The 25,855-nt window shown below is 40.7% G+C and overlaps 1 protein-coding gene across 2 annotated transcripts in view; it reads left to right on the top strand.

Moving 5' to 3' along the window:
- GPLD1 (glycosylphosphatidylinositol specific phospholipase D1) overlaps window positions 1-25,855 on the top strand; it is a 26,720-nt gene extending 865 nt beyond the window's left edge. The window contains exons 2-26 of one of the 2 annotated variants that reach the window (XM_079983768.1): window positions 1,774-2,117; window positions 3,136-3,191; window positions 3,613-3,691; window positions 4,919-5,016; window positions 5,365-5,475; window positions 6,019-6,067; window positions 6,520-6,574; window positions 7,377-7,484; window positions 9,055-9,082; window positions 9,171-9,310; window positions 10,030-10,095; window positions 11,050-11,170; window positions 13,556-13,695; window positions 14,059-14,245; window positions 14,724-14,834; window positions 15,184-15,258; window positions 16,778-16,934; window positions 17,517-17,658; window positions 19,027-19,132; window positions 19,234-19,327; window positions 21,190-21,366; window positions 22,669-22,829; window positions 23,329-23,355; window positions 24,120-24,170; window positions 24,521-25,855. In XM_079983768.1, coding sequence (XP_079839894.1) covers window positions 2,024-2,117; window positions 3,136-3,191; window positions 3,613-3,691; window positions 4,919-5,016; window positions 5,365-5,475; window positions 6,019-6,067; window positions 6,520-6,574; window positions 7,377-7,484; window positions 9,055-9,082; window positions 9,171-9,310; window positions 10,030-10,095; window positions 11,050-11,170; window positions 13,556-13,695; window positions 14,059-14,245; window positions 14,724-14,834; window positions 15,184-15,258; window positions 16,778-16,934; window positions 17,517-17,658; window positions 19,027-19,132; window positions 19,234-19,327; window positions 21,190-21,366; window positions 22,669-22,829; window positions 23,329-23,355; window positions 24,120-24,170; window positions 24,521-24,598 — 2,511 coding nt within the window. In that variant the 5' untranslated portion in view covers window positions 1,774-2,023 and the 3' untranslated portion in view covers window positions 24,599-25,855. Of the gene's footprint in view, window positions 1-1,445; window positions 2,118-3,135; window positions 3,192-3,612; window positions 3,692-4,918; window positions 5,017-5,364; window positions 5,476-6,018; window positions 6,068-6,519; window positions 6,575-7,376; window positions 7,485-9,054; window positions 9,083-9,170; window positions 9,311-10,029; window positions 10,096-11,049; window positions 11,171-13,555; window positions 13,696-14,058; window positions 14,246-14,723; window positions 14,835-15,183; window positions 15,259-16,777; window positions 16,935-17,516; window positions 17,659-19,026; window positions 19,133-19,233; window positions 19,328-21,189; window positions 21,367-22,668; window positions 22,830-23,328; window positions 23,356-24,119; window positions 24,171-24,520 lie in introns of those variants that run through there. The other variant, XM_079983769.1, reaches the window with a different exon arrangement.

The raw sequence follows: 25,855 nt of genomic DNA, 5'->3' as shown, positions 1-25,855 counted from the left end.
TGGGGCCGTGCTCATCCAAGGATTTAGTGGTCTTTAAGCATAGGAGCCAACTCCTAGCGACCAAGGTGCCTTTGCTTCCCCCCTCCATTAAAATATTTGAGGGGGCTGCCCTCCTCAATGGCATTGCCATTCAGCTAGTGAGCAGTATGTGTATTTATATATATATACATACACATATATATATTGTTCAGGTTGGCACCCCTGTCTTTAAGCCACTCTCCCGTGCTTGCTTGCTGGAGAGATTCGCCTGTAGCCCAAGCTTGCGTCGTCTGTTTCATTATCATGTCTCCGTGCGCTTTGGAGGATGCTCGGTGGCAGAGCATCTTCTTGGCACGCAGCAAGTCCTAGGATCAACTCTGGCCTCTCCAAGTAGGGCTGGGAAATAATGCCCTCTGCCTGGAAACCTTGCACTGCAGAGCCACTGCCATCAGCCAGTGTAGGCAATAGCTAGGAGATGCCCTGGCTGAAACTGGAGAGTCGCTGCCAGTCAAGTGTAAGCAGTGTTGAACCAGAGTTGAGAGTGCTTGAGAGCAGAGCTGTGTATGTCTTGCAGCCCTTAAGCTAGCCTGCTCCCCTTAGGGAGAGTGGAGGATGTTGCCCCTTCACCTGTGTGGAAGCCAGATTCAGCTGCCCTTCCAGCTGGTTTCTGCCCAGTCATGGGAAGGCACTGCCTTGTCCTTTGCTTTGGGGTAGCCCTCAGTTTGGGTCTCTTAACCTGGAGCTGGCTGACAGCTGTATCGTAAGAGGCCCCTCTCTTCCCCCAAATTTGTGACCTGACCATTTAAAAACATTTTGCCCCACCTCCTCACAGATAATAATGTGGTTGCCAGTGTAATAATGCTGGGTTTCCCAGTTGATGGAATGGGTGCAGTCAAACACAGCTGCGGCGGTGCATACAGCAGCCTTTGCCAACCAGGTGCCCTCCAGATGTTTCAGACTACACCTCCCATCAGCCCCAGCATCATATGGGATGGGCTAGCTCAGGGGTCAGCAAACTTTTTCAGCAGGGGGCTGGTCCACCATCCCTCAGACCTTGTCAGGGGCCGGACTATATTTTTTTGGGGGAAAGAACGAATTCCTATGCTCCACAAATAACCCAGAGATGCCTTTTAAATAACACATTCTACTCATGTAAAAACACCAGGCAGGCCCCACAAATAACCCAGATGCATTTTAAATAAAAGGACACATTCTACTCATGTAAAAACACACTGGTTCCCGGACCATCCGCAGGCCGGATTGAGAAAGCGATTGGTCCGGATTTGGTCCCTGGGCCTTAGTTTGCCTACCCATGGGCTAGCTCCATCAGGCCTCCTCTCCCCTCAGCTTTCATAAGGGGCAGCTGTTCCAGCAGTGGGAGAATTTTCCCCTAGTACTGGAGCTGATGGATGATACCAAAAGAATGACTGTGTGAGTACAGTCTTTGGTCCTGGTACTTTGGTACTTGTTCCCATATAATGTGTGAATCAGCAGCAACATTTGTGAATGTAGTAAAACTCCCCCCAATGGGTTAACTGCTACTAAAAGTTCTTATTCCTTTAGATAGAATTCATAAGTATTGCAAACCTCGCATGTATTATGGACATTAACAGAATGAGACACAATCATCAGTATTTTAGGTTGTTGTTTTTAAGTGAAATATTATTTTTACTGATATCACCTGCATTAGCAGGGAACGGTTTAATGAACAATGATGCGTTGAGAGAGAAGGAAGGAAGGACGGACGGACGCAGTTGCCAAACATCATACAATAATATCCTTTCTCTGTTCTAGGCATCATTTCACAGATATCAATGGAAAAGCGACATCATATTAACTTTCGTTGGGACCGATTCTTGTCTCAGATCTGTTGGCTGATACAGGGGAAACTGGCAACACATTTCCAAATCACGTGAGGGCTTTAGTTTATGTGCCAGTCACATATTTGATTAAGAAATGCACTGTAGCCCATATTTCAAAGGTCACAGTCCTCCTATTGAAAGCATCTTGAAAACCATGGTTTATAGTCCAGAATATCCACAACATGGAAGCTTTCAAGGTCTGGTCTGTTCTAGCTGTACTTTGCAGTTTTTGCCGTAAAGGTACACCGTGTGGCTTGTCAACACATATTGAAATAGGTAAGATTTGATAATAAAGGCATGAGTGTTGTGAAGCATCACAACAGATAATTTCTGTAATCTGACCATTTTAGTTACCAGGTAAGTGTTATTTAAGGGGGGTGGATACGCAGCAATTGTTGAATAAAACACTGCGATTACCATGTTGTTTTAAACTGCTGGCAAGGCTAGGGCTGCATGTATCTAGAAAAGGTGAAATGATACCAGCATAATGCAAACTTGGCATATTTTATTAACAGAAAACAGCACATATGTGTGCTATCTTCAATCAAACATATTAAAAATCTGAGTATCTTAGCCTTCAGGACTACCGGTAATTTTTATATGCAGAAATTAGATGCTAAATGTTTTCTGAGCTTTCAAGTCTTAAAAAAATTATATGCTTACCTTATAATTTATCTGCCCGATATTTGAGAAATCAAGAGGAGAGGGTAGCTTAAGAATTAGAAATATATTTCATTGTGGAATTTGTGTCTTACCCGCGGAGGCTTCAGTTGCAATTCATTTTGTAATGAATTTTCAGCTACAAAGTTTATAGCTAGGAGGCAATTCAGGCATTTAACTTCTTTTATTCATGCTTTTGTTCTAGTCTTTTGCATAAGGCATCTTAAAACAATACATTGTTAATTCAACAAGTGAAATTAGGGTTAAGCAATATGGTCAAATTGAAAGACTGCTTGAATGGGTAGGATAACCATGATAAAAATAAACATACTGCCAGGATTACGTTTATTTACAAATTTGCCATTACCTGTTTCTCCATAAATTTTGTCATGGCAAAATAATAGATTGTGTGTGGGTAAGTAAGTTAAGGATATCTCTTGATATTCTTTGAAAACCAGTAGGTGAAGGTTGTTTGACATTTCCCGATATTAAGGGATGCGATCATGCAGCAAAATCTGGACACTGTAGGGAATTGCATATTTCCCAGAGGATGGTAAGTGATCTCCAGTTAAGTACTGCAGACCCCCTGTTTTTCAAAAGCCATCAGGAAGCTAATGTCATGTTATTTTTCTAGCTCACAGAGCTCTGGAATTTTTCAGCAGCCCAGAAGGAAATGTTAATTATCGCAAGGTAGGAAACTTAGCAGTCTAACATTAAAAAGCATTTAAATAAATGTTTCCTCTTTCTGCTACCTTCTCCACCCACCCCAGCACTGAGCCTCCTTCCATGCCTTTTATTTTTGTAACATTACAAACATTGTCCGGACCATAGGCTAGGGGTTAGCCACCCCATTGTAAAAGAATTGACATTTGTTCATCCTTACCAAACTATATAAAACCTTGTTATATTTACCTTTAATATTTTTTATGAGTATTTAAGAGACAGTATTTGAGTGACTTTAACAATACCTAGATGTGAGTATTAAGTACCGGTACTTACTGTTTTAGTATTTGAAATATTGGTAATATGCAACTAATAATATTCTCTCTCTCTTCCCCCTCCCTTTTCTCTCTTACTTTTATTGCTGTTTCTTCACCATCCTCTTGTCCAGTTGATACTAACCCACCAAGATGCCTATCAGGCTGGAAGCCTGTATCCTGATGCCTTTTATTCTGGTATCTGCAGGAATGGTAATAAATGGTTGGAGAAATTAGGTTTTTTTCTTTTTGCCCCCCCCCAAACCATACTACTGACAAGTAGCCTGATTCTTAATGCATTTTTACTAGCTGACTGGCTAGGAGTCCATATATATAAATTGTAATTATGCTAGTGGAGAGTCTGAAGAGAAGAAACCACTGTTCAAACAATGAATGCCAAGGAACACAGCAGGAGGAATGAGGAGAATAATTATAGTTGCGGGCCAAGAGCTTCTGGGGACCCAAGGTTAAAGAAGGCTACTTTAAAAGGTGCAGGCAGAGGAGATCAGTCAAGGCACTTGATCATTTAAACCGGCAATCTCTCTTTACAATTCTATGTTCCTTTGGTATGAGTGCATCTTGGGTTGATATGCTTTATAATTTATATTATGGGTTACTGGCCCAACTTTTCGTGAATGGGGAAAATATTTTGGAGAAGAATTAGAGGAACAACTCTGGCAACCAATTTGGAATAAACTACTATTTGGATCCATCTCAATTAGAACTCCAAGAAAAACCTTTAAATGTAGCACATCGCTGGTATATGTACTCAGCCAGACTGTATAGAATTAAGCACAACACACTCAACCTTTGCTAGTGGAAATGCAATGAAGTACCGACTCTCCAATCCACATGGGGTGGTTTTACCTAAAAATTATTCCTTTTTGGGAAAAAGTTTTTTCAAACAATCAAATGATGGGACAATTGCTGCAACCAGACCCCAAATTAGCCCTATTGTCATGTTTTACTCCGCGGATTATGATCATAATCAATAAAGACCTCATCCTTCATTTATTAACTGCAGTTAGATTAGTGATTGTGGAAAATCGGAAAACTTTAATTTCAAATCTTTTTGAAGCCTGGATTTTGCAAGTATGGGACATTATGCTTTTGGACAAATTAACCGTTTCACGAAAGAAATATCAATTGAGGGGGGCCTCACCCCTTCTAAATGACATGGTATGCTTTTATTGACTTTGTTAAGACAATTGAAATTGGTTTTCACCCTCCATCGACTTATCAAACCTTATGGAGAGACATGTTCATTTGATTGGCTTTCTTGGAGCGTCTAAAACTTCAACCCTCCAATGCTATTTTTCTTTCTTTTCTGTACAGCTACTAAGCTCTGTTTTACTTGTATGGGTATGTTTTGTTACTTGAAATTAAAAATCAATTAAAAAAGTTAACATGAAATAATGTTGTTCTTGTCTGGTGTTTCAGGGCTGTTCCGCCAAGTATCTGAAGACACTCATTGGGCACCTTTTCTCAGTACCAGTGTCCATTACATCAGAAAGAACTATCCTCAGCCCTGGGGAGAGGTAATAAATCCCCCATAAATTGCGCAGGCCGAAGGTCCTGGTATCATTCTTTTCATAAATCTTGTTGTTCTTTCCCTTTCTCATTTGTACCAAAAGCATTTGAAAGAGAAAATGTCAAATTAAATTTGACGTTTCATAACGACTAGCTGTAAAAATGGCAGCGTGCATGCCCACTGAAGATGCTAGATAAATAAATAACATACCACATAGATTTCTCCCTTGTGTTGGTGAAAGCATAGGCAAGGTTTCATCAGCAAACATGTCAACTAAATGTCTCCAAATACCTTTTGAGAGTTTGGTTTCAATGCACTTAATGCAGAATTGCTTGTTTTTGTTTCTGTTGTTTAGGCCACAGAGAAACTGGTGGCTTTCCTCTTTGGCATCGCTTCTCATATGGTGGCAGATGTGAGCTGGCATAGCTTGGGGATTGAACAAGGATTTTTACATGCCATGGCAGCTGTAAGTGGTGCCTTATTTTATTATTAGGCTCGGGTCATTTTTTCCTTGTGACTGAACCATATTTTATCATTTGGTTCTGTTGTTCCCCTTAAGTGACAATCGCATAATATCTGGGGTGGGAGGGAGAAGGAAGGAAGGAAAGATCCTTACTGCTGTTCATCTTTAAAAAAATTAATTGGTTGGATGTTCTCTGTAGTACAAGAGAACAGGGAGAGCACAAACTCCTAAGATTCTGATGAGTAAGGATGGTTGTTGACTAGTAGCCATTATGGTTTGGTAGACATGAAAGAAACACCTTGGCAGTTTTGGAGGTAGCCAGAGAAGGAGACAAAAGTCTTGAGTTGTTGCAACTGATTGGCTAGGAAATCCTGCTGGAGGAATCCTGTATGTGGAACTTTATGCAAAGGCGAGGGTGAAAAAGAAGCTTCAAGGGTCTGGATCATCTCCTATGTTGCTTTGTATCAAAGAGGAGAAATGAGAAATTTTGATTCTGTTCATGTTCCTGTTTCTTTGATGTAAATAACTTGTTTCTATTTTTCCTAGATTGATTTTTATGGCTCATATTCAGATGCTCATGCTGCTGGTGATTTTGGTAATTTATTTCCTTATGGATCCTGGAATGTTCTCCCTAGATTTCCATTAAATTCCTGAAGGTTCTTACAGAAAAAACTGATACCACTAAGGTTTCAATGACTTTATCCCTGAAATAAGTGATTTGTTTAACCATGGCACTTGTTTCTTTCTGTATAGCTTGCTCAGTTTCACATGGGGCATTTCAGCTGGCTGAGATGCTTGACTTAAGGCCCTTAAGCAGACAGTGAGAAACTTGCTCAGGTTCTGAGCATAAGGGAAAGGACAAATCCAAAAGTATGTGGCAGACAGGAAGAAATGCCCTTAATGGAACTGAGCAAGTGAGAAAGAAACTAGTTGGGCCTGTGGAGGTGTTCCAGATTTTGTTCAAATTTAAAAGGCAGGCAAAATTCTTTGTATGGTTTTTGCTTCAGTAAGTTGATGTCTTGCTCTCTTTTCGCCCTCTAATTTTAGGAGGAGACGTGCTGAGCCAGTTTGAGCTTGATTTTAGTTATTTGGAACCAAGCTGGTAAGTGTGCTATTTTCAAGAGAGAGAGAGAGAGAGAGAGAGAAAGTGAGAGAGAAAGTGAGAGAGAGTGTGTGCGTGCAGGGAGCAGAGGGTTCAGAAGCAGGGACAGTGGCGAAAATCCATGGTTTAACCACCACCACCAATGTGGTGTTGAGGAACCAATGTTACAACATTATAACCAATGTTAAACATTATAACCATTGCAACCAATGTTATAACATTATCCTTGCATCAGGGAGCAGGTGGCACTGTGGTCTAAACCACTGAGCAAGGCTCTTGGGCTTACCAACTGGAAGGTCGGCAATTCGAATCCATGTGAGGGGGTGAGCTCCTCCCATTGCTCTGTCCCAGCTTCTGCCAAGCTGGCAGTTCGAAAGCACACCAGTGCAAGTAGATAAATAAGTATTGCTGTGGTGGGAAGGTAAACGGCTTTTCCATGCGCTCTGGCTTCCGTCGTGGTGTCCCATTGCGCCAGAAGCAGTTTAGTCATGCTGGCCACATGACCTGGAAAGCTGTCTGTGGACCAATGCTGCTCCCTCAACCTGAAAGCGAGATGAGCGCCACACCCCATAGTCGTCTTTTACTGGACTTAACTGTCCAGAGGTCCTTTACCTTTACTTGCATCAGGGACTCTGAGGTTGAAATTATCTTGTCTAGTTTGTTCACACCTGTTGTTGCCTGTGGCTTCACCCGCTGGGGAGGGGGGCGCTGCAGATGGGTCCACAATTTTAGTTGAGGACTTGATTTATGCCAGTGAACTTTGTTGGTTTAAATAAGAAACTCCGCTGTTCAATATATTTAGGTATGTGCCAGTCAAAGATTTACTGTCAATCTACCAGGAACTTTATGGGCTGAAAGTAATAACTGAAGACACGATTGTTGACTGCACGCATCTGCAGTTTCTTGAAGTGTAAGTCAAGCTAAATGTTTCCATTTTTATTCCTACAGCAGTGCAGGTTTTATACTTTTATTATATGTTTGATCCTTTTTTTTAATGAAGAACATACTAAAAATCCTCTCAGTATAGTAATTGAATGAGAAAATAAATAATTTTGGGAAAGCAAAACTCAGTGTGGAGGACACTGGGCCCAAACAGAGGAAGTTTGTTGTTGATGGGTTAGACATGGAAATAAGGATAGAGCAAGTGCTGTTAAATGATGAGAATTGGAGAAGAAAAGGTGCGAAAGAAGAAAGTTTAAAGTTGTGATGCGTGTTTTATTTTTTGTGGAAGGGATCTCCCATAAGTGGATGGGCCAGAGTAGATAGAAGGACAATTGGTTGGTTTTTTAAAAAAAATTGTGCTTTGGTGCTAAAGGAAAGATTGGAAGGGACTGACATATTGAAATGGGAAACAGATAAATATTAAGGAGGATATGTCTCAATATATACATTTTAAAGGAAATCATGGTGTGGAGTTGAAAGAGATGCCGGAGGGATGTGGACATATTTTAACATTTGCTGATGGGCCAGCAATTGTTGCCCTTATTCTAAACATTTCTTTGCACTGCAGACTCATATCAGGCTGTCTGTTTAATAAATATAGTTTTGGTCAGTTAATTATTTCAGATGAATAACAAATCTGGAATAACCAATTTGTTAATGAATTTTACTGAAATAAATGCGTTTAGCTGACAGATGCCCTTGTTATCTTTCTACATAGTGAATACTGCTTCCACATTGTAGTGGCCCACAAAGTCTGTGTTTGGCGTAATCATAAAATATTTAGCATCATGGGAATGAGCTGCAGGAAACCTTTCCTTCCTCAGTGTGCCCATGAAGAGAAAAATCAGAAGTTTCCATTTTCAAGTTTGATTAACTCAAGTGTTTTGTTATGTCAGAACTCATGCAAACAGGTTAATCTTAAAAATGGTTTACTGAAACAAGCCAGCTTCGAACGTTAGGTAGTTAAACTTAACCACAGTTTAGGGGTTGGACGTAATGCTAAACTGAAGTTAATCAAAAAAGGAAATTAACTTTTGATCACCTTGGAGGTTAGAGGGAAGTATGTAAGCCTGTGACTCGCTTTGACTTGCTGCTGTAATGATAAACCGTAGTTTGTTGCAGCTAAATACTTTTATATGCAGTGCTTTTTTCTAAAAAATAATGTTTAGGGGTACTTTCATTTTCCTACTCATATTGAAATACTGCCCCTCAATGAGGCCAAACTTAGATTCACAAAATGTTTAGAGGTATATGTCGCCCTGCGTCCCCCCAGAGAAAAGCACTGTTTATATGGATTGCTTTAATTATTCCCTCCCCATTAACAGTGGAACTATTAAGCAGTGATTTTAATAATCAGCTAAGAACTGAATATGTTATGTCTGTATTTAAACTGTCAGTTATCTTTATATAGAGGTACTCAAGGCAATATAAAAAACAACAACAGCAAAGTAAGCACATAGGTGTATATAAAAAGTGTTTTGTGCACTGAAAAGTTCTACACAGATGGTAATTAGAGAATACTGTACTGTCTCCTGCAGGTTTGGCGAAATGATCACTGTCGCCAAGGTAATGTATTTTTGTTGAAAAAAGCTTTATTGAATGCTACTCTTGAAATTCTCATCTATCTAATTAATTTGCATTTCCATTTTCATAGCTTTACCCCATCTATGCCAGGAAGTCCCCATTTTTGGTGAACAGATTCCATGAATATTTTCTCGGTGGTGTGGATGATATGGCATTCTCATCAAATAACATTTTTGAGCTAACAAGTCAAATGTTAGAGAATGGAACAAGGTGAGGTGCTGGTTTAACCTCTCTAGACCAGGGTATACTACTCTAAACCAATAATAAAATTATGCAGATATTTTCATCTAAAAACAGTGGTTCAGATAAGTTGTGAATTGAGCTGTGGACGCTATAATAATTCACATGTAATAGCCACCCATTAGCCTTCTAACATTTCATATGAAGTGCTGATTATGTTTGCAATTATAGAAAACGAGTTTAAGGACATCTGGTTAATTCTGAGAGAGGAATAGTTGTGTGGTTTAATTAATACAATACAATGCAAATCTTTATTACAGGCATAAACCAGCATAAAAGGGTAGGATACAGTCATTTAAAATCTGAAAAGTGTTTTGGAAAGCTAAAAGGTGTTAAAACAGAATGTGAATATGAAAGTCTATAAGAATTTAAAAGAAGCTAAAAGAAGGGATAGGATCATTGGGCGGGTGTGTAAGAGCATAAAAGGTTGATATATAAAAGACTTTAACTATTAATTTACAGAGCGCTCTGATACGTTCATTAAATCTAGTTTGTGGCACAGGTCATCCTCCGACAAATTTTGAGCGCTGCTGTGCAGAATCTAGCAACATTGTACGTTGTAGCAGGATTGGTATCTGAGAGCAGCAGGGAGGTATAGAATTGTACTGTGCGCCCTGGGTACTTATGAAGTAGTAGTCAGTATTTAAAATTATGCATTTAGTATAATTATTTGAAAATTTCTTCTTTAGTGGCTGCTTTATTCCTGAGAATCCTTTGTATATACGCTGTAAAGATGAAGAAACAAATGCTGTCATGTAAGTAAAGACGTAACGTATGTCTGCCTAGTTTGATTGGTTGTCTGAACAATATTTGTCTTTTTCATGTTCATTCCATTAAACAAAATTCAGGCCGTCTACATCCTATGTCTCTTTCTGTTGCAATTGGCCCACCATCTAGATCAGAAAAAACCCATATTCTTGCATTTCCTATAGGAGATCTCCAGAGAAATCTCCAGAGCAGATTTGGGGGGTGTAGGAGTGGAAGTGGGAAAAGCAGGATGGAACAGCCTCGCTGCATTAGTGGAAGCCATACTGTAGAACTTTGGACCTTGCCCGCTGATATGTTCTCAGCCAGCATCACCAAACTTTCAAATACTTGAAGCTTTTCATTTATGATTTTCCTTTGATGAATACTGTATAGTTGGAAGAAACCTCCAAAAGTAGCTGCTTCAGCTCACTACTGATGCAGGAAATCCACTGTTATAGCATCCTTGGTTGGGGTCCACCCATTTGGCTGGCTCTCCTGAAAATATTGTTTAGAATAACTTAATTAAAAACAGAAGTTTACCTCTGGCCTTGTAGAAGATTGTTCTTATGGAACAAATGGAAATGGTTTGTTAGTTTTTTAGTAAAAAGCTGGCATATACTTGTCAGCACAAAACGGAGAGTTTGTGTTGCCAAAATTACAACCATAAATACACCAGAGACCATAATGGGCTAAGTTTTGAGTGAAATACTAAATTGGATCATTCAAATGTTTAATAAAAATTTAAAAATACTTAAAGCACAGAACTATTGAGTATTGCCAGAAAATGTCCATAAAAAACCTTTGTGTACATTTTGTGCTTTAAACATCGGACTTTTCCAGTTTTGTACTTAACTAAAACACTTATTACATTGTAATCTCTTGTAAAGGGCTATCAGTGACATTTATTCCATTTTTATGTTCCCAGAAGCAAACGTCTAATTGTTATTGCCTTATTTCAACAGAATCAAACAGTCCAAAACTGAACACTACAGACAAACGACTTCTTCAATGGCCAAATCAGTTGAAAAAAATATCAGCTACACAGAGCGAGGAGTTTATTTTGAAGTGCCACCTTGGACAGCAGTAAGTCTTTCTGGCATTTAGATATTAATGGTAAGGGATAGAAATATATATGGAGATACATTGGACACTCAGTGCCTTGTTTGTTGGCAAGTTGCCTTCTACATATTCTTTGCCACCCCACCCCACAAAAAACCTATATATTATGTTCAGGTAATACGAAGTAGTTTTTTGTTCTGTGCATTTCATGTAAAGCGCTCAGTATGAAGCTACCATATGTGAGATATTTCTGTTCACTGTAGCTTATGGGAAACTCTGTAGGTGCCTGTCATGTGATTCCAAGTAAACCTTCAAGTCAAAATGTATAGTAGAATATGTAAACTGGCCTCAGCCAAGAGATTGTAACAATGGCTCAATATTTTAGCAGCACTGCACTGGAGTTTAATTAACCTACTGGACAACAGACAATCTCCTTTCTTTCAAGAGGTCATGAGATACAGCTAGAGGAGGGTCTGATAACATAGTACATATATACAGTGCTTTTTTCCTGGGGGGGATGCATACCCCTGAACATTTTGTGAATCTAAGTGTGGTCTCATTGAGGGGCAGTATTTCGGTATGAGTAGGAAATTGAGAGTACCCCTAAACATTTTTAAAGAAAAAAACACTCTGTGTGTGTGTGTATAGTAGTAGCAGTGCATATAATTTAAAAAATCTAATGAAGTTGACAATAGCTGTGTAGTGATGTGCCAAAATCTAGTCTCCATTTTTTAAAAAAATTTCTTCCTCTGAGAAAGAGGCTTCCATTTATGTATCTGCCTCATCCTCGGGATGATTACAAATGTTGTTGTTGTTTAGTCGTTTAGTCGTGTCCGACTCTTCGTCACCCCATGGACCAGAGCACGCCAGGCACTCCTGTCCTCCACTGCCCCCCGCAGCTTGGTCAGACTCATGCTGGTAACCTCGAAAACACTATCCAACCATCTCGTCCTCTGTCGCCCCCTTCTCCTTGTGCCCTCCATCTTTCCCAACATCAGGGTCTTCTCCAGGGAGTCTTCTCTTCTCATGAGGTGGCCAAAGTACTGGAGCCTCAGCTTCAGGATCTGTCCTTCCAGTGAGCACTCAGGGCTGATTTCCTTCAGAATGGAGAGGTTTGATCTTCTTGCAGTCCATGGGACTCTCAAGAGTCTCCTCCAGCACCATAATTCAAAAGCATCAATTCTTTGGCGATCAGCCTTCTTTATGGTCCAGCTCTCACTTCCATACATCACTAGTGGGAAAACCATGGCTTTAACTATACGAACCTTTGTTGGCAAGGTGATGTCTCTACTTCTCAAGATGCTGTCTAGGCCTGTCATTGCCCTTCTCCCAAGAAGCAGGCGTCTTTTAATTTCGTGGCTGCTGTCACCATCTGCAGTGATCATGGAGCCCAAGAAAGTAAAATCTCTCACTGCCTCCATTTCTTCCCCTTCTATTTGCCAGGAGGTGATGGGACCAGTGGCCATGATCTTCGTTTTTTTGATGTTGAGCTTCAGACCATATTTTGCACTCTCCTCTTTCACCCTCAATAAAAGGTTCTTTAATTCCTCCTCACTTTCTGCCATCAAGGTTGTGTCATCTGCATATCTGAGGTTGTTGATATTTCTTCCGGCAATCTTAATTCCGGCTAGGGATTCATCCAGCCCAGCCTTTCACATGATGAATTCTGCATATAAGTTAAATAAGCAGGGAGACAAAATGCAGCCTTGTCATACTCCTTTCCCAATTTTGAACCAATCAGTTGTTCCATATCCAGTTCTAACTGTAGCTTCTTGTCCCACATAGAGATTTCTCAGGAGACAGATGAGGTGATCAGGCACTCCCATTTCTTTAAGAACTTGCCATAGTTTGCTGTGGTCGACACAGTCAAAGGATTTGCATAGTCAATGAAGCAGAAGTAGATGTCTTTCTGGAACTCTCTAGCTTTCTCCATAATCCAGCGCATGTTTGCAATTTGGTCTCTGGTTCCTCTGCCTCTTCTAAATCCAGCTTGCACTTCTGGGAGTTCTCGGTCCACATACTGCTTGAGCCTTCCTTGTAGAATTTTAAGCATAACCTTGCTAGCGTGTGAAATGAGTGCAATTGTGTCCTAGGTCACTTCAAAGGTGAGGAAAGCATGACAATAAAACCCTGTGACAATTTCACCAAAATGTTCTCTCCTTTTTGACAATTTTTTAATGCAATTTCTTTTTCGTTCATTGACACAGACAATGATGAAGCAAAAACAAAACAAAAAAGTAGGATAAATTCTCAGCACAGCACTAACTGTTTGCAAATGTAGAGGCACCTGTTCATTGCAGTGAGTCTTGTGTATTGCACTAAATATAAATTGGGTCCTTGCTGGGTCAACAACCAAAATATAATTATGAATGTGCTTGAATATTCCTTTATGCATCCCCCCCCCCCCCGAATTATCTTCAGTTGAGCAATAGTGCCACTGCAAAAGGTTTGAGGAGAGTGTTGTCAGTCACGGCACAAGGGTCACCAAAGCATGTCACCAAACCCAGTGCTTCATATTTTCTGAAAACTCCATATGCTAGACTTGGTTGGTGAGTTCTGAGTTCTGATTTCTCCATTCTGTTTTTGTCTGATAGATCAGCTTGTATGGACTCAATACTATTGCCTGGATGCTTATCCTACCTGCATGTAATAACTATGCAGGGAAATTATCTTGTTGGAGGGTGGGGACCCAAGCCATTTTAATTGCAATTTAAAGGCATGTAATCCTGTCGATACAGGATTGGGATAAAAAAAAATTAAATCAGATTTTGTTTTGGATCTCACCTTTCTTCAGGGCCACCACGGCAATTACTCTTTTATATAGACAATTGAAAATCTGCAAATGAAAATGTGGACGTTTTAAACAAATGTAAACCAAAATAGTAATTGGAATTATTTCACTCAATATGCAGGGCATTGATTTCTGCTGACCTAAACCAGGATGGCTACGATGACCTGGTAGCAGGAGCACCCGGATACAGCCGGCTGGGACACATTCAGATAGGCCGTGTATATATTGTTTATGGCAACGAATCAGGTTTGCCTCATGCAAACTTGGACCTAGACCAGGAAGCAGATTGCATTCTGGAGGGGAATAAGGTAGGAAAACAAGTCACACATTGGTCATTGAAAACAATTTGCTTGTGTTTCCAGTCATCTGAAAGACTGGCGGCATCTTCTTTTCTACTAGCAATGCCATTAACTTCATTTCTAATCTATATCACTTAAAGATAAAAGTCCATTGTGAATAAAGAGCGTTGCTGCTTAAAACTATTAAGGACTCTTTACTGGGGATCTATATGAGCTAAATGAAAGTAGTAGGGTTTGGCCATTCTCCTGAGTATTATATTTGCATGGTGGAATGGAGTGTTGAACTAGGAGCTGGGTTTAAAGTACATATTTAAAATACAGTCTTTTGTCACAATTTTAAAAAAAAAGCTAAATAACAAACAAAAAATCCAAAGATGTTAAGCAATTGTGCTGAACGTTATATGAGCAGGTATTCCTTAAAAAGACAGATAAGCTTTTAAAATGGGTGTTGGACTGCCATAATGATGTAGGCTTCTTTCTTTTTAAGCCTTCAGCAAGGTTTGGTTCTGCAGTAGCAGTTCTAGATTTCAACGAAGATGGTGTGTTGGATCTAGCAGTGGGAGCCCCGTCTGTAGGATCACAGGAACTCAGTTACAGGGTAAGAATATGTGTGTGTGGCATTTTTACAGTGTAAAATGTTAGTGCAGGTTAGTAAATACGGGTGATTCATAAGAGGAGACGTTAGCATGGCCCAAGTGAAATAAAGCAGACAGAATAGCAGATGCATCATCTGACTGACAATCTTAGGACCAACCTGTTTTGTGAACGCCAATATCTGTGAATCTCAAATTGAATGATTAGACTAGTCTAGATTGCAGTTGTGCACCTGGACACACAGGTTCATGTGAAGATGAAAGGATGAGGTGAAATTGAATTTTTTAAAAAATTAAATAAAAATTCTGGATTTGATTCATACCCTATTAAAATTTTATTTTCTGTTGATCCAGGGCTCTGTATATGTATTTTTTGGCAATAGAGGACAAGGTATCAACAGCCTACCAAATGTCACCATAGCTTGTCAAGTAAGTTTGCTGATGAAATGCAATACAAACATATAAGAAATTAAATCTAGGGTTTCTCTAGATCTATCCAGAATAAACATACGTGTGGATTCTATTATAATAGATTTATTATTGCTTCATTGGCACACAATATGTTAAATCAATGTCATTGTGTGTAGCAATGTGTGCCGATAACTGTTCCTGTACTTTTATGAAGCACTGTTAAGTACAATGATGTAAGATTGAAGAAAAAGGATTCTGTGTGTACTAGGGCCACATTTGGACTTAATAAACCATGATACGAATGAATCTTGCACGAATGAAGTTTGTGCATGTGTATGAGCAAACAAACAATAAATTTGCTTGGTTAATTATAGTTTACTGATCCATCTAAATTGAAATTATGCTTAATGGCTTTAGAACAAGCCAACTTCAAACTATGGCTCAATATCCTGGCTTGTTCTGAAGCTGTTAATCATATTTATCTGCTTTAGATGAAACAGGAAACTGTAGTTAACAGAATACTTCCTCATTTGCTTATGTGGAAGGAGAATCAAAGGGGTTTTGTTGATGCAATGATAACACTTCTTACTATCTTGTCTTAAGCCAAGATATTGCCATCCGAACATCATCATCATCATCATCATCATAAATTTTTATTTATATCCCGCCCTCCCCAGCCGAAGCCGGGCTCAGGGCGGCTAACAACAATAAAATAATACAACATTTGTAGCTTTTTCATTCAGCCATCCAAAAGAATGTTGCAAAAACACTGTCCTGTGTGGTTCGTCTCATTTCCTTGAGTCATCTTGTGTTACTTACATCATGGACCGGGTGGTGTGAGAGGATTTGTAGTAGGGCTGCTTTACTGAAATTTCATTATTGATTCAGGTGCTAAACAAGATGTCTTCCTTTCTTCTCCAATTTTCACCAAGATTGCCTTGGTGAAACACAACTCAATTGGCCCATTTTATACTCCAGGCAATAGGGTCTATAGTACAGACTTTCAAGACTGACTGCTGTTAGTTCACACAAGAAAGAAAGAAAGAAAGAGAAAGAAAATCACTCTCTTCCCCCGGTTCCTGACAAAAAAACACACACCTTCCTGTATAGTGTCAGACACAGGCCTTGACTTGTGCTTGTCCTAGGCAGAAAGGAACTCCCAAAACTATCTCCATCTCCTACATATCAGCTCTGCCCTTGAGTTGTCTTCTTGCTCAGCCATGGTTCTGCTAAGTGATGGTTTACTGTTAGTTTTCTCTCTGTTTAGAGAAACTATTTATCTGGAGCTTGCAGGTTCCTTGTCCTTCTGTTCTCCAGTCTTCCTCCTCTCAGTTTATAGCCGCTGCAGCACAAGCTCAGAGAGACTCTGAAAACTGATTTGAGTTGGACAAGCAACTACTAGGCCCGACAGACTGTACCAGGTGGGCTCAGGCATACAAGGCTTCCAGACAGACTGAAGGATAGTGAGATGCAACTTAATGCCCTGCACCTACTCCAGTATTGCAAGACCTACTAAAATCTCAGTTTCCTTTTGCAGGAAATATACTGTAACCTTGGCTGGTCACTGCTGGCAGCTGACCTTGATGGTGATGGAAACAATGATCTCGTAGTTGGTTCTCCTTACGCAGCTGGTGGTGGGAAACAAAGAGGATTTGTGGCTTCGTTTTATTCGTTTCTCAATAGAAGCAGCCAAGGTGACTTTTTTTTTTTGCTGGAATTTATTTCTGCTATTTCATATGCTCCTTTTTCTTGCGTCTTCTATTAGCTCCCTTTCAAATCCATTGTAAGACAAAACCACAGTAATAGTCTAAATCCTTCTCCAAGTTATATTGCTAGTAATAAACACTGGACAATGCTTTTAATGCTTAAAGGGCCCTCAGGCTAAGATCCAGTATGAATTCATGCAGAAGGCTTTGTATACCATTCCATAATCTTCTGAGTCAAAACAAACCAGAGGGAGTTTTACAGTTCAGCCCTATGTATTCCAACTCAGAAGTATGTCTTACTGAATATTTACCCCCTGGTAAGCATGTATAGCACTGCTGCATCACTCGATGAACTGAACTGACCCTGCCCTGTTGGCATCTTTGCAGAGACAATTTGATCTGACTGAAGTTTCAACTTTAGTTTTCATGAATTAAAAAATAGCAAGAATTATGATACAGGTAGTGCAGTATGACTGAACAAACCAGAAGACCTTGATCCTTTCATAAAGTATGTGATATGTACCAGAAACATATCCTCTGTTATCCTCTGTTTCTTGTTTGGTCTATCAGACCAGCTGTTCCTATCAGATGCTGACTGGATAGTAAAAGGAGAAAAGGATTACGCGTGGTTTGGATCATCACTCAGCAGTGTCCAACTTCAAAATACAACCTTGCTGCTTATCGGCAGTCCTTCCTGGAAAAGCTGTAAAAGGTATATTGCACTTGATTTTAGAAGTTTGAATGTGATCATACCCAGCCTAACATTGTGCACTTTTAAATGTAAGCTAACCCTATGCAGTAGGTTAGTATTATTTCTAGATGTGTACTGTTTTAATACTTGTTCTGCTTATTAGAGGTCGTTTCAAACAAGCCAAATACCTCTCTTTTCCTAATGCTCCCTGACGCTGAGTTATAGACCACTTTTCAAACACAGGTTTCACACAGCAGTTTACAAAAATATATCCCAACCATTAAAGATAATTGGTTATGTGTCCAATGTTAGAATCGTACTCAAAGTAAACCCATTTCAGTTAATAGAAATGACTAAGTCTGGTCCATTGATTTCAGTGAGTCTACTCTGAGTATAACTTAGTTGGATGCAACCTATATATGCAAAGCAGTATTAATCAACATAAAGCCTGCATGCCATGTCTGGTCTGCCATAGCTTTCCCCCAGTCTGCATGGTCCTCCATTTGTTGGCATTTTATGATTTGTTTGCAAGCTGGATATTCGGGGGGTGGGGGAAGAGAGAGAATTGGGGACTGGATACAGTGTGTTCTTCTGGTTTGGGACAATCTTCCTATAAATAAACTCTCCAGTATCTCTTTGGAAAAGTGTGTCATCTAATAAAACACAGAAATAAATATTTGTTTATGGTCCATTTAAAGATTAACAAAGTTGGGTCATATGTACTACTACTTTGGGGAGAGAGTTCCAAAAATGTGGGGCCGCTACTAGAGAGGCCCTGATCTTATGCTCATCTGTCTGATAAATCTTGGGAAGAGGACAGTCTTAAGGCCTGATCAAGGTCATATAGGTGCAGGCATTCCTTCCAATTTATGCATTAAAGGTCATTCCAGCATTCTAAACTGGGTCCCAAAACAAATAGACAGCCAATGCATCTGGTACAGCTATGCTATGAATGCCTGGCCTCCACAAGCCTTCTAGTAGCTGCAACGACTGCTAGTTGGTGTTTCCAAAGTGGTTTTTAAAGGCAGCCTCAAGCAGAGAAAATTACAGCGATCTAGTCTGGATAGAACTAAGGCATAAGTAACTCAAGCAACACCCCTTCTTTAGCTACAGTGGCAGACCGTAAACCAGCCTAAACTGCCCCCAACGCCACTTAAATCTCTATAGATAATATGGAGTCCAGGAGAATCCCCAAACTATTAATGTGCTATTTAAGGGGAATGCAATCCTGCAGAAACTCTTGCAATTAAAACTTGTTATTTAAATTAAGGCATCACGTTCCAAATACTTTAGATTCTGAACCAAGAATATTTTGCCATGGTGGTGCTATCTCTTGCAGTTACTTCTTTTTTTTTTTAATGTTCCTGATATTTTGACCATCGTGTGCAGTAGTTTAAGCTGCTATGTCTTACAAGATACCAAGATGACTGTTGGAAAGGTATACGGCTATATCCCACCAAGCATGCAGAGCTGGTTTACCTTAACTGGTGATAAGGTAGGTCTTTTTGGTACCCCTTGAAATGACAAATATAAAAAACATACAAGGAAGACTCCAGCCATGGTGCCAACTTAATCTTCTTCTTCTTTGACACACAGGAAATGGGGAGACTTGGTTCATCCTTGGCCACCGGCTTCCTTTCTGTAGAAGGAATCCCCAGGCAAGTGTTGGTAGTTGGTGCACCATCACAAGGTATGCAGTACTGTCCTTGAGTCAGTTTTTTCTTTGCAGTGGTTTTACTTCTGCAATACACCAACGAGACTGATCAATTGTTTAAAAGTTAAATAGGTGCTTGGAGTCAATCATCATGGGAATTGCAGAGCAGGGAAGGTTTAACCAGCAGGGAAAAGAGGACTAGGAGAGAAAGAGACCTCTGATTCTACCCACTGCCATTTCTGGGCCAGTCTGCTGCTGAAAGATTACTCCAAGAGAATCCTGCTCTTGACAGGGGGCGGGGAAAATCCTGGTTGCTCTCCTATTTTCAAAGCTTTAAGGACTGGATGTTGGCAGTTCTGAAACACAGCATGTATGTAGCATCCAACCCCAAACCGAGGAACATCATGGTTTAACAGAGCAGCAGGTCACAGCTGAGTCTGCAGTTCTGCTGCTCACACCAGCTGTTTCAGAATGTAGAGGGACAACAGTGTCACACAGAACTTGTGTTGACTTCAAGCTGGGGCTGCAGAGGAAGAATCTTCCCTTGCAGCCTAGACTTGACAGGGCTTCAAAGGCAACATTTGGTTGTCGTGCAGGGTGACAGAAAAAAGTGCCAAATTCAAAAAGCACCCAGAATTCTACCTGTAAAGGAAAAACCAAAGGGTTCTTGCAGCAGCTGCAACTTGAGGTTTCCCACACCTGTTATTCATATCTGTCTGTCTTTTTGGGTCAACAAAATCCTATATGAGGGAAAGTCAATTTTCTATACACATTTGCTTTCAGATAATTACACTAGAGCAGGTGATGAATAGGATTCTGTGGTGTCGCATACTTAACATAAAGGGTGATCCAGTCAACTGTCCTCAGAATGTGTACAGCAGGCATAGGCAAACCCTGGCCCTCCAGATGTTTGGGACTACAATTCCCATCATCCCTGACCACTGGTCCTGTTAGCTAGGGATGATGGGAATTGTAGTCCCAAACATCTGGAGGGCCAGAGTTTGCCTATGCCTAGTGTACGGGAATCCCCTCTTGCTATGGGAGGGCCACATGTGCCCAATGTCATGTGAAAGTGAAGACTATATTGGGTTGGGTTAAAGGTAAAGGTAAAGGTACCCCTGCCCGTACGGGCCAGTCTTGACAGACTCTGGGGTTGTGCGCCCATCTCACTTAAGAAGCCAGGGGCCAGCGCTGTCCGGAGACACTTCCGGGTCACGTGGCCAGCGTGACATCGCTGCTCTGGCGAGCCAGAGCCGCACACGGAAACGCCGTTTACCTTCCCGCTGGTAAGCGGTCCCTATTTATCTACTTGCACCCGGAGGTGCTTTCGAACTGCTAGGTTGGCAGGCGCTGGGACCGAGCAGCGGGAGTGCACCCCGCCGCAGGGATTCGAACCGCCGACCTTTCGATCGGCAAGCCCTAGGCGCTGAGGCTTTAACCCACAGCGCCACCTGCGTCCCTTTGGGTTGGGTTAGGATGTAACAAACTGCTCTGCAGCGAGTCAGACCATTGATTCACCTTGTCCATGACTTAGCTTTAAAACTCTCCTGAGTCTTGTTCAGCCCTGCTTCCTGAACTCCTTTAATGTAGGTGACCTCAGGCATACAGAACATTCACTTTCTCACTGAGCTATAGCTCCACTGCTGCCTCCAGATGAAGAAATATCTACGTTGGATTGAGAATGTTGCTGACATTATGATTTTGAGAGCGGACCCTTTGTTGTCATTGTGACGTTAATGTGTAATTTCACAAAATGGAGATGGCGGAGCCAAAGTTTCCTTGCTGTTAATTCCGGTTATAACCTGCCGTAGACAGTGCCCATCTGTTAATGCCAATTATCGTTGCCATCTCCCAGGAACAGCAATGTGACCCCCGTCATCTTGCTTGGCTTCTTTCAGACAGCGCATCTAGGATTGCATTTATAAGCTCAGTGCTGCACCAAGCAGGAACTGCTTTGATGTATGATTTGACGGACCCTGCCAAGCCATTTCTGCTGAGCACTTTCAGCGGGGACAGGAGATTTTCACGCTTCGGAGGAGATGTGCACCTGCGTGACCTAAACAATGATGGACTTGGTAAAAACGGAATCCTCATAATCAGTATCATATTTCATTTGTGAAGCACCTAAAATTACTAGATGTTGTGAGATGTGATACACACACACACACACACACACACACACACATATATAAAAGAACAGGAAGGGTGAAATAAGGGGACAAAGAGGAAGTGTGAAACAATAAATTCTGAACCAAGAATTTTAACAGCCTTAAGCATATATAGAAGGAAGGAAAGGCTAGATCGAACAAATGAGCTTGATTTAGAAAAAAGTGAAGAAAAAGTGAAAGAAGCAGAGAAATCCAAACAAAGAGGCCAAAATACAAGTGTACTTGCAAGTCTGGGCCAGCACCAAGAATTGTAGGGTCAAAAGATGCTCCATGCACTCTAGTGGGGAACATTAAATGGGTGATCTCAGACAGAAATTCTAAAGAAGATTAGAAGTCTAGCAAGGGTAGTGAACTCACAGCCCTTGAGCCTGACCTGGTCCCCCAAGCATTTTTTTTTTACCCCCAAATCCACAAATTTTGGTGGTGGCAGCAAAATGGCTGGGGTGGGGGTGGTGAGTTGGAATGATGCTGGGGTTTGAATTTCTCTGCCAGGACCAGCATCCTGATGGGGATGCAAATTGCCTCCTCTGTATTCATCCTATCGGATGAGTGTGAGCGAAGTGGCAACCTCAATCCTCAGTTGATCTGTTTGGATCAACTGGGACGGGGAGTGGGTGCTGTGTTCTGTGTCCGTGATCTCTATGTGTGTACAAAAATGTATGTGGAGTGCTGAGTGGCCAAAAACTAAGATGACTCATGGGCCAAAAAACATTAGTCACTCCTACAGTAAAGGGGATGGTAGGAATTAAGAGAGAGGAAAATAAAACACATATTCACCTGCTTGTGGCTTGTTGGCTGTATTATTGTCTGTAGGCTAAGGCCTGCTTCACATGCAATATGGAGCGAGTTTTCATTGTTCATTGCATTTGTCTGTGGCAGACACCATACCACTTACAAAGGCCCGGACATAGAGAAAATCCAAAAACACATTGGTGCTAGGTATGCCTATTTTAAACCAGGCATATTATTTGTGTCCCTATGGTGTTTGTCATGGAGCAACATGGGTTTGGATCCAGCGGAGCCATAGTGGAAGCAGAAGACACAAAGCAGGCTTGTATATGTCTGGTAATTGTGTACCCAAGTTTGTGTATGCCTGCATCCAATGAAGTCTTTAAAGGTCAAAGCTTTTGCACAGGGATATCCAGTGCAAGTTAGTTTTTGTCTCATCGTACAATGTGATATATTTCCCCCTGCTGCGAATTTTTGCAGATGAGATCATTGTGACCTCACCTCTTCGAGCAAAAGACATCTTATCTGGGCTGTTTGGAGGAGAGGCTGCACGTGTTTACATATTTAGTGGAAACCAGACCACCTCTGGACATGTGACAGCCAACTGCAAATCATGGACTTCGCCTTGTCCTGAAGACTGGGTAATGCTACAGCAAGTGCTATAGGTCTTTGTGGTGTTGTCTGCTTTGGTAGATAAACGAAAGCACAGAGGTACCTCTGGTTACAAACTTAATTCGTTCTGGAGGTCGGTTCTTAAGCTAAAACCGTTCTTGTCCTGAGGCGCGCTTTTGCTAATGGGCCTCCCGCTGCGTGCGCACTGGAGGCACACGATTTCCGTTCACATCCTGGTGCAAAGTTTGCAACCAGGAGCAGCTACTTCCGGGTTAATGGAACTCGTAACCTGAAGCATTCATAACCAGAAGTGTTTGTAACCAGAGGTACCACTGTAATAACTGTTTGCATTTGAAAACTCTTCGTGTTTCTCCTGCTCAGCAGTTTATGAATATCTGCATCATAGTAGTTGACTTCTGTGTTTCTATATTGAAATAATTCTCAGTGGAGCAAATACTAGATAGCATACATTTAATTGATTTATCCACCTTTAAAAACCAAAGTGAGTCTCTCTTTTTTCTGTTCCAGGCACAGTATGTCATCATTTCTCCTGAGGTGAGCAACCAAACTCTGAAAGGATAAATTGCTGCTTGGGCTAAATAAATTGTGGGTAGAATTAGTGGCTAACAATTGGGTCCTTAATGCATTTTAACCAGTTTTAACCATTAAAACTGAAACCATATGAACAACAAACTTCCTTGGTGGGTTCAAAACACAGCTGAATTGATTCATGAAGGATACCTTGCAATTTCTATTTGTGACTCAATGGGGTCAGGAAGGATCTTCATCTGAAGAAGATTACAATGTCACAATTAGGGACAGGATGCTAAATAGTTTGGAAACTGAACCATCACCCCAAATTTCACTTGAGAAAACTTAGGGTCCATTCCCAAGCACATTTATATTTCACTGAATTTCAAAGGATCTAAGCAAACACGGTTAGGATTAGGCTGGGCATGATAAGATTAGCTGTAAAGTTTCCAATTGACTGCAGACCTAAGCTATTTTTCCTCTTGCTGTATATAGCATATGGTTTTCATCATTCACACAAATGACATGGAGTGGTTTGTTCAGTAGGTATCTTTGCGTCCTGAACAAGCATGCTCACAGCATTGCACTTGTTCTCTGGTTGTAGCAAACACTAGCTGGGATTATTGCACTGGTGATCTGTTGCCAGAGAAGTGGGTGGTGGTGACCCTGCTTACGGGAATTGAGTTGTGTTAAAGATGATCTTTGGTCTGTTAATGAAAATAACTATAGTGAAGAAAGAAAGCATTAACACTGTCAAACAGTGCATAACCGTAGTTTTATTGCTGCAGGAAAAATCAAGATTTGGGAGTGCTGTGATCACAGTGAAATCTGGAGAAAAGGTAGGCAAACAAGCACTGCTGGTTTTCACAAGCCCATCTGCAGGGTGAATCATGGGCTACTTGTGATAACTTGAGTGTTTCTCCTATACCAGCTGGGTAAGAGGCCCTTGCCTGCTTTTTTCCCTGCAACACAACCCTAGGGAAGTAGCTTAGAACCAAGACAGTTTCACAACTTCCTTGAGACCTATGGTGAAGGTGGGAAGCATCATCACCTGACTTCCTTATGCACGCTGCCCAGCTGTACACAGGGGTAATCTGTTTTTCCCTGGCAAAATGACCCGCTAAAAAAAGAAAGAAAAAAGTAAGGGACTGAATTTTGCTGTATTAATGGGTATTTTCTGTCTTTGCAGACTGAAGTTGTAGTAGCAGCTGAGAGAAGCTCCCTAGAAGCTCGGCTAAGTGGTAGACTTTTTCTCTACACCTTTTAATTGTCATGCTTCCCCACCAAGCCTCTTTTCAGCAAATCACTCTTCACTTTTGTAAAATTCTGCCCCTTTTAAAAATGGAGAAGCATAACTTGCATACTATTTAACTGGCAATTGAACAGCATTAACATTTTAAGGAATGGAAGCAGAGATCTAAAATTACTTATTACTGTGTTTAAATTTCCTTGCTAAGCGTAATAATGAATGGAAATCCTTCTAAAAACAAAATGTCATTGCTTCAGACCATTAGCTGCTTTCAACTGTTTACATGCGTTGTGCGTACACAGAGGCCTATTTTTAAAGTATTGCTTGCAATATACACTGCAATGGAGTAGATTGAAGAAGGAAGCCCCAGTGAAAATGTGGAGTTGCACAGAAGAGTTTGGCAAGAGCACATTTCCCCAAGCCTCACTATTGATTCCAACCTTGATTTGAAATGAACCACTTTTTTAACCTGTACTTGGAAGTGGGACTGCTTCGTCTCAAATTAGGCCAGACTCCGATACATCTGTCTGAAAAGAAATGGAATTGCATTTTGATCCTTTTTCAGTGACGGCCAAAACATAAATCGCTGATGCTGAGTTCCTAACATCTACATGGCAGCAAGAGCAGTTGTTCAATCTTGAATATCACTGATGTCTAATGGGCTAATGGGAGATGATTTAAAGTGCTCTCCTGTTAGGATTCTGTCCACCAACTAGCAAGATGCCTCTACCTTCTAGTCAAGTCCAATGGGACTTAATTCTTAGGTGCGTAGGACTGCAACTGAAACTACAGGCCATGGTACTTCCGAGTCCTAGGTAAAGCCAGTAACAAGCATGTAACACTTTTTTAATATATAGTATTAAGAAAATCTTCATGCATGGAATTGCACACAACTGCATGGTAAATTCAGGAGGATTTAGAAGCTGACCCACAAGAAATATTAGCTACTTGAGGTTCACTCATCTTCTACACCTATTTAAATAGCTTATGTTGCTCAAAAGGTCTCAAGTGTGATTCTTGGCAGCTCCAATTAAAAGGATCTTGTAATAGGACCCTGTTAGAACACAGACAATACTGGGCTAGATGAACTAATAGTGCAAGCTGGTTGGTGCAAAGACTGCTTCCTATTTAATCAAATGTAATCTAATGACAAACTATTTCTCCAGATTCTCTCTGCTATTTAGGCTAATGATTAATGAACGTGCTGTCTTGATTTTTATTTTTATTTTACCTTATCCCATGTGCAATGTAATAAAAACAGATATTCCCCTATGA

Source organism: Podarcis cretensis (genome assembly GCF_951804945.1).
Source record: "Podarcis cretensis genome assembly, chromosome: 7".
Lineage (NCBI taxonomy): Eukaryota > Metazoa > Chordata > Lepidosauria > Squamata > Lacertidae > Podarcis > Podarcis cretensis.
Note: the sequence above shows the minus strand (reverse complement) of the source record. Positions and strands in the feature narration are given on the sequence as shown.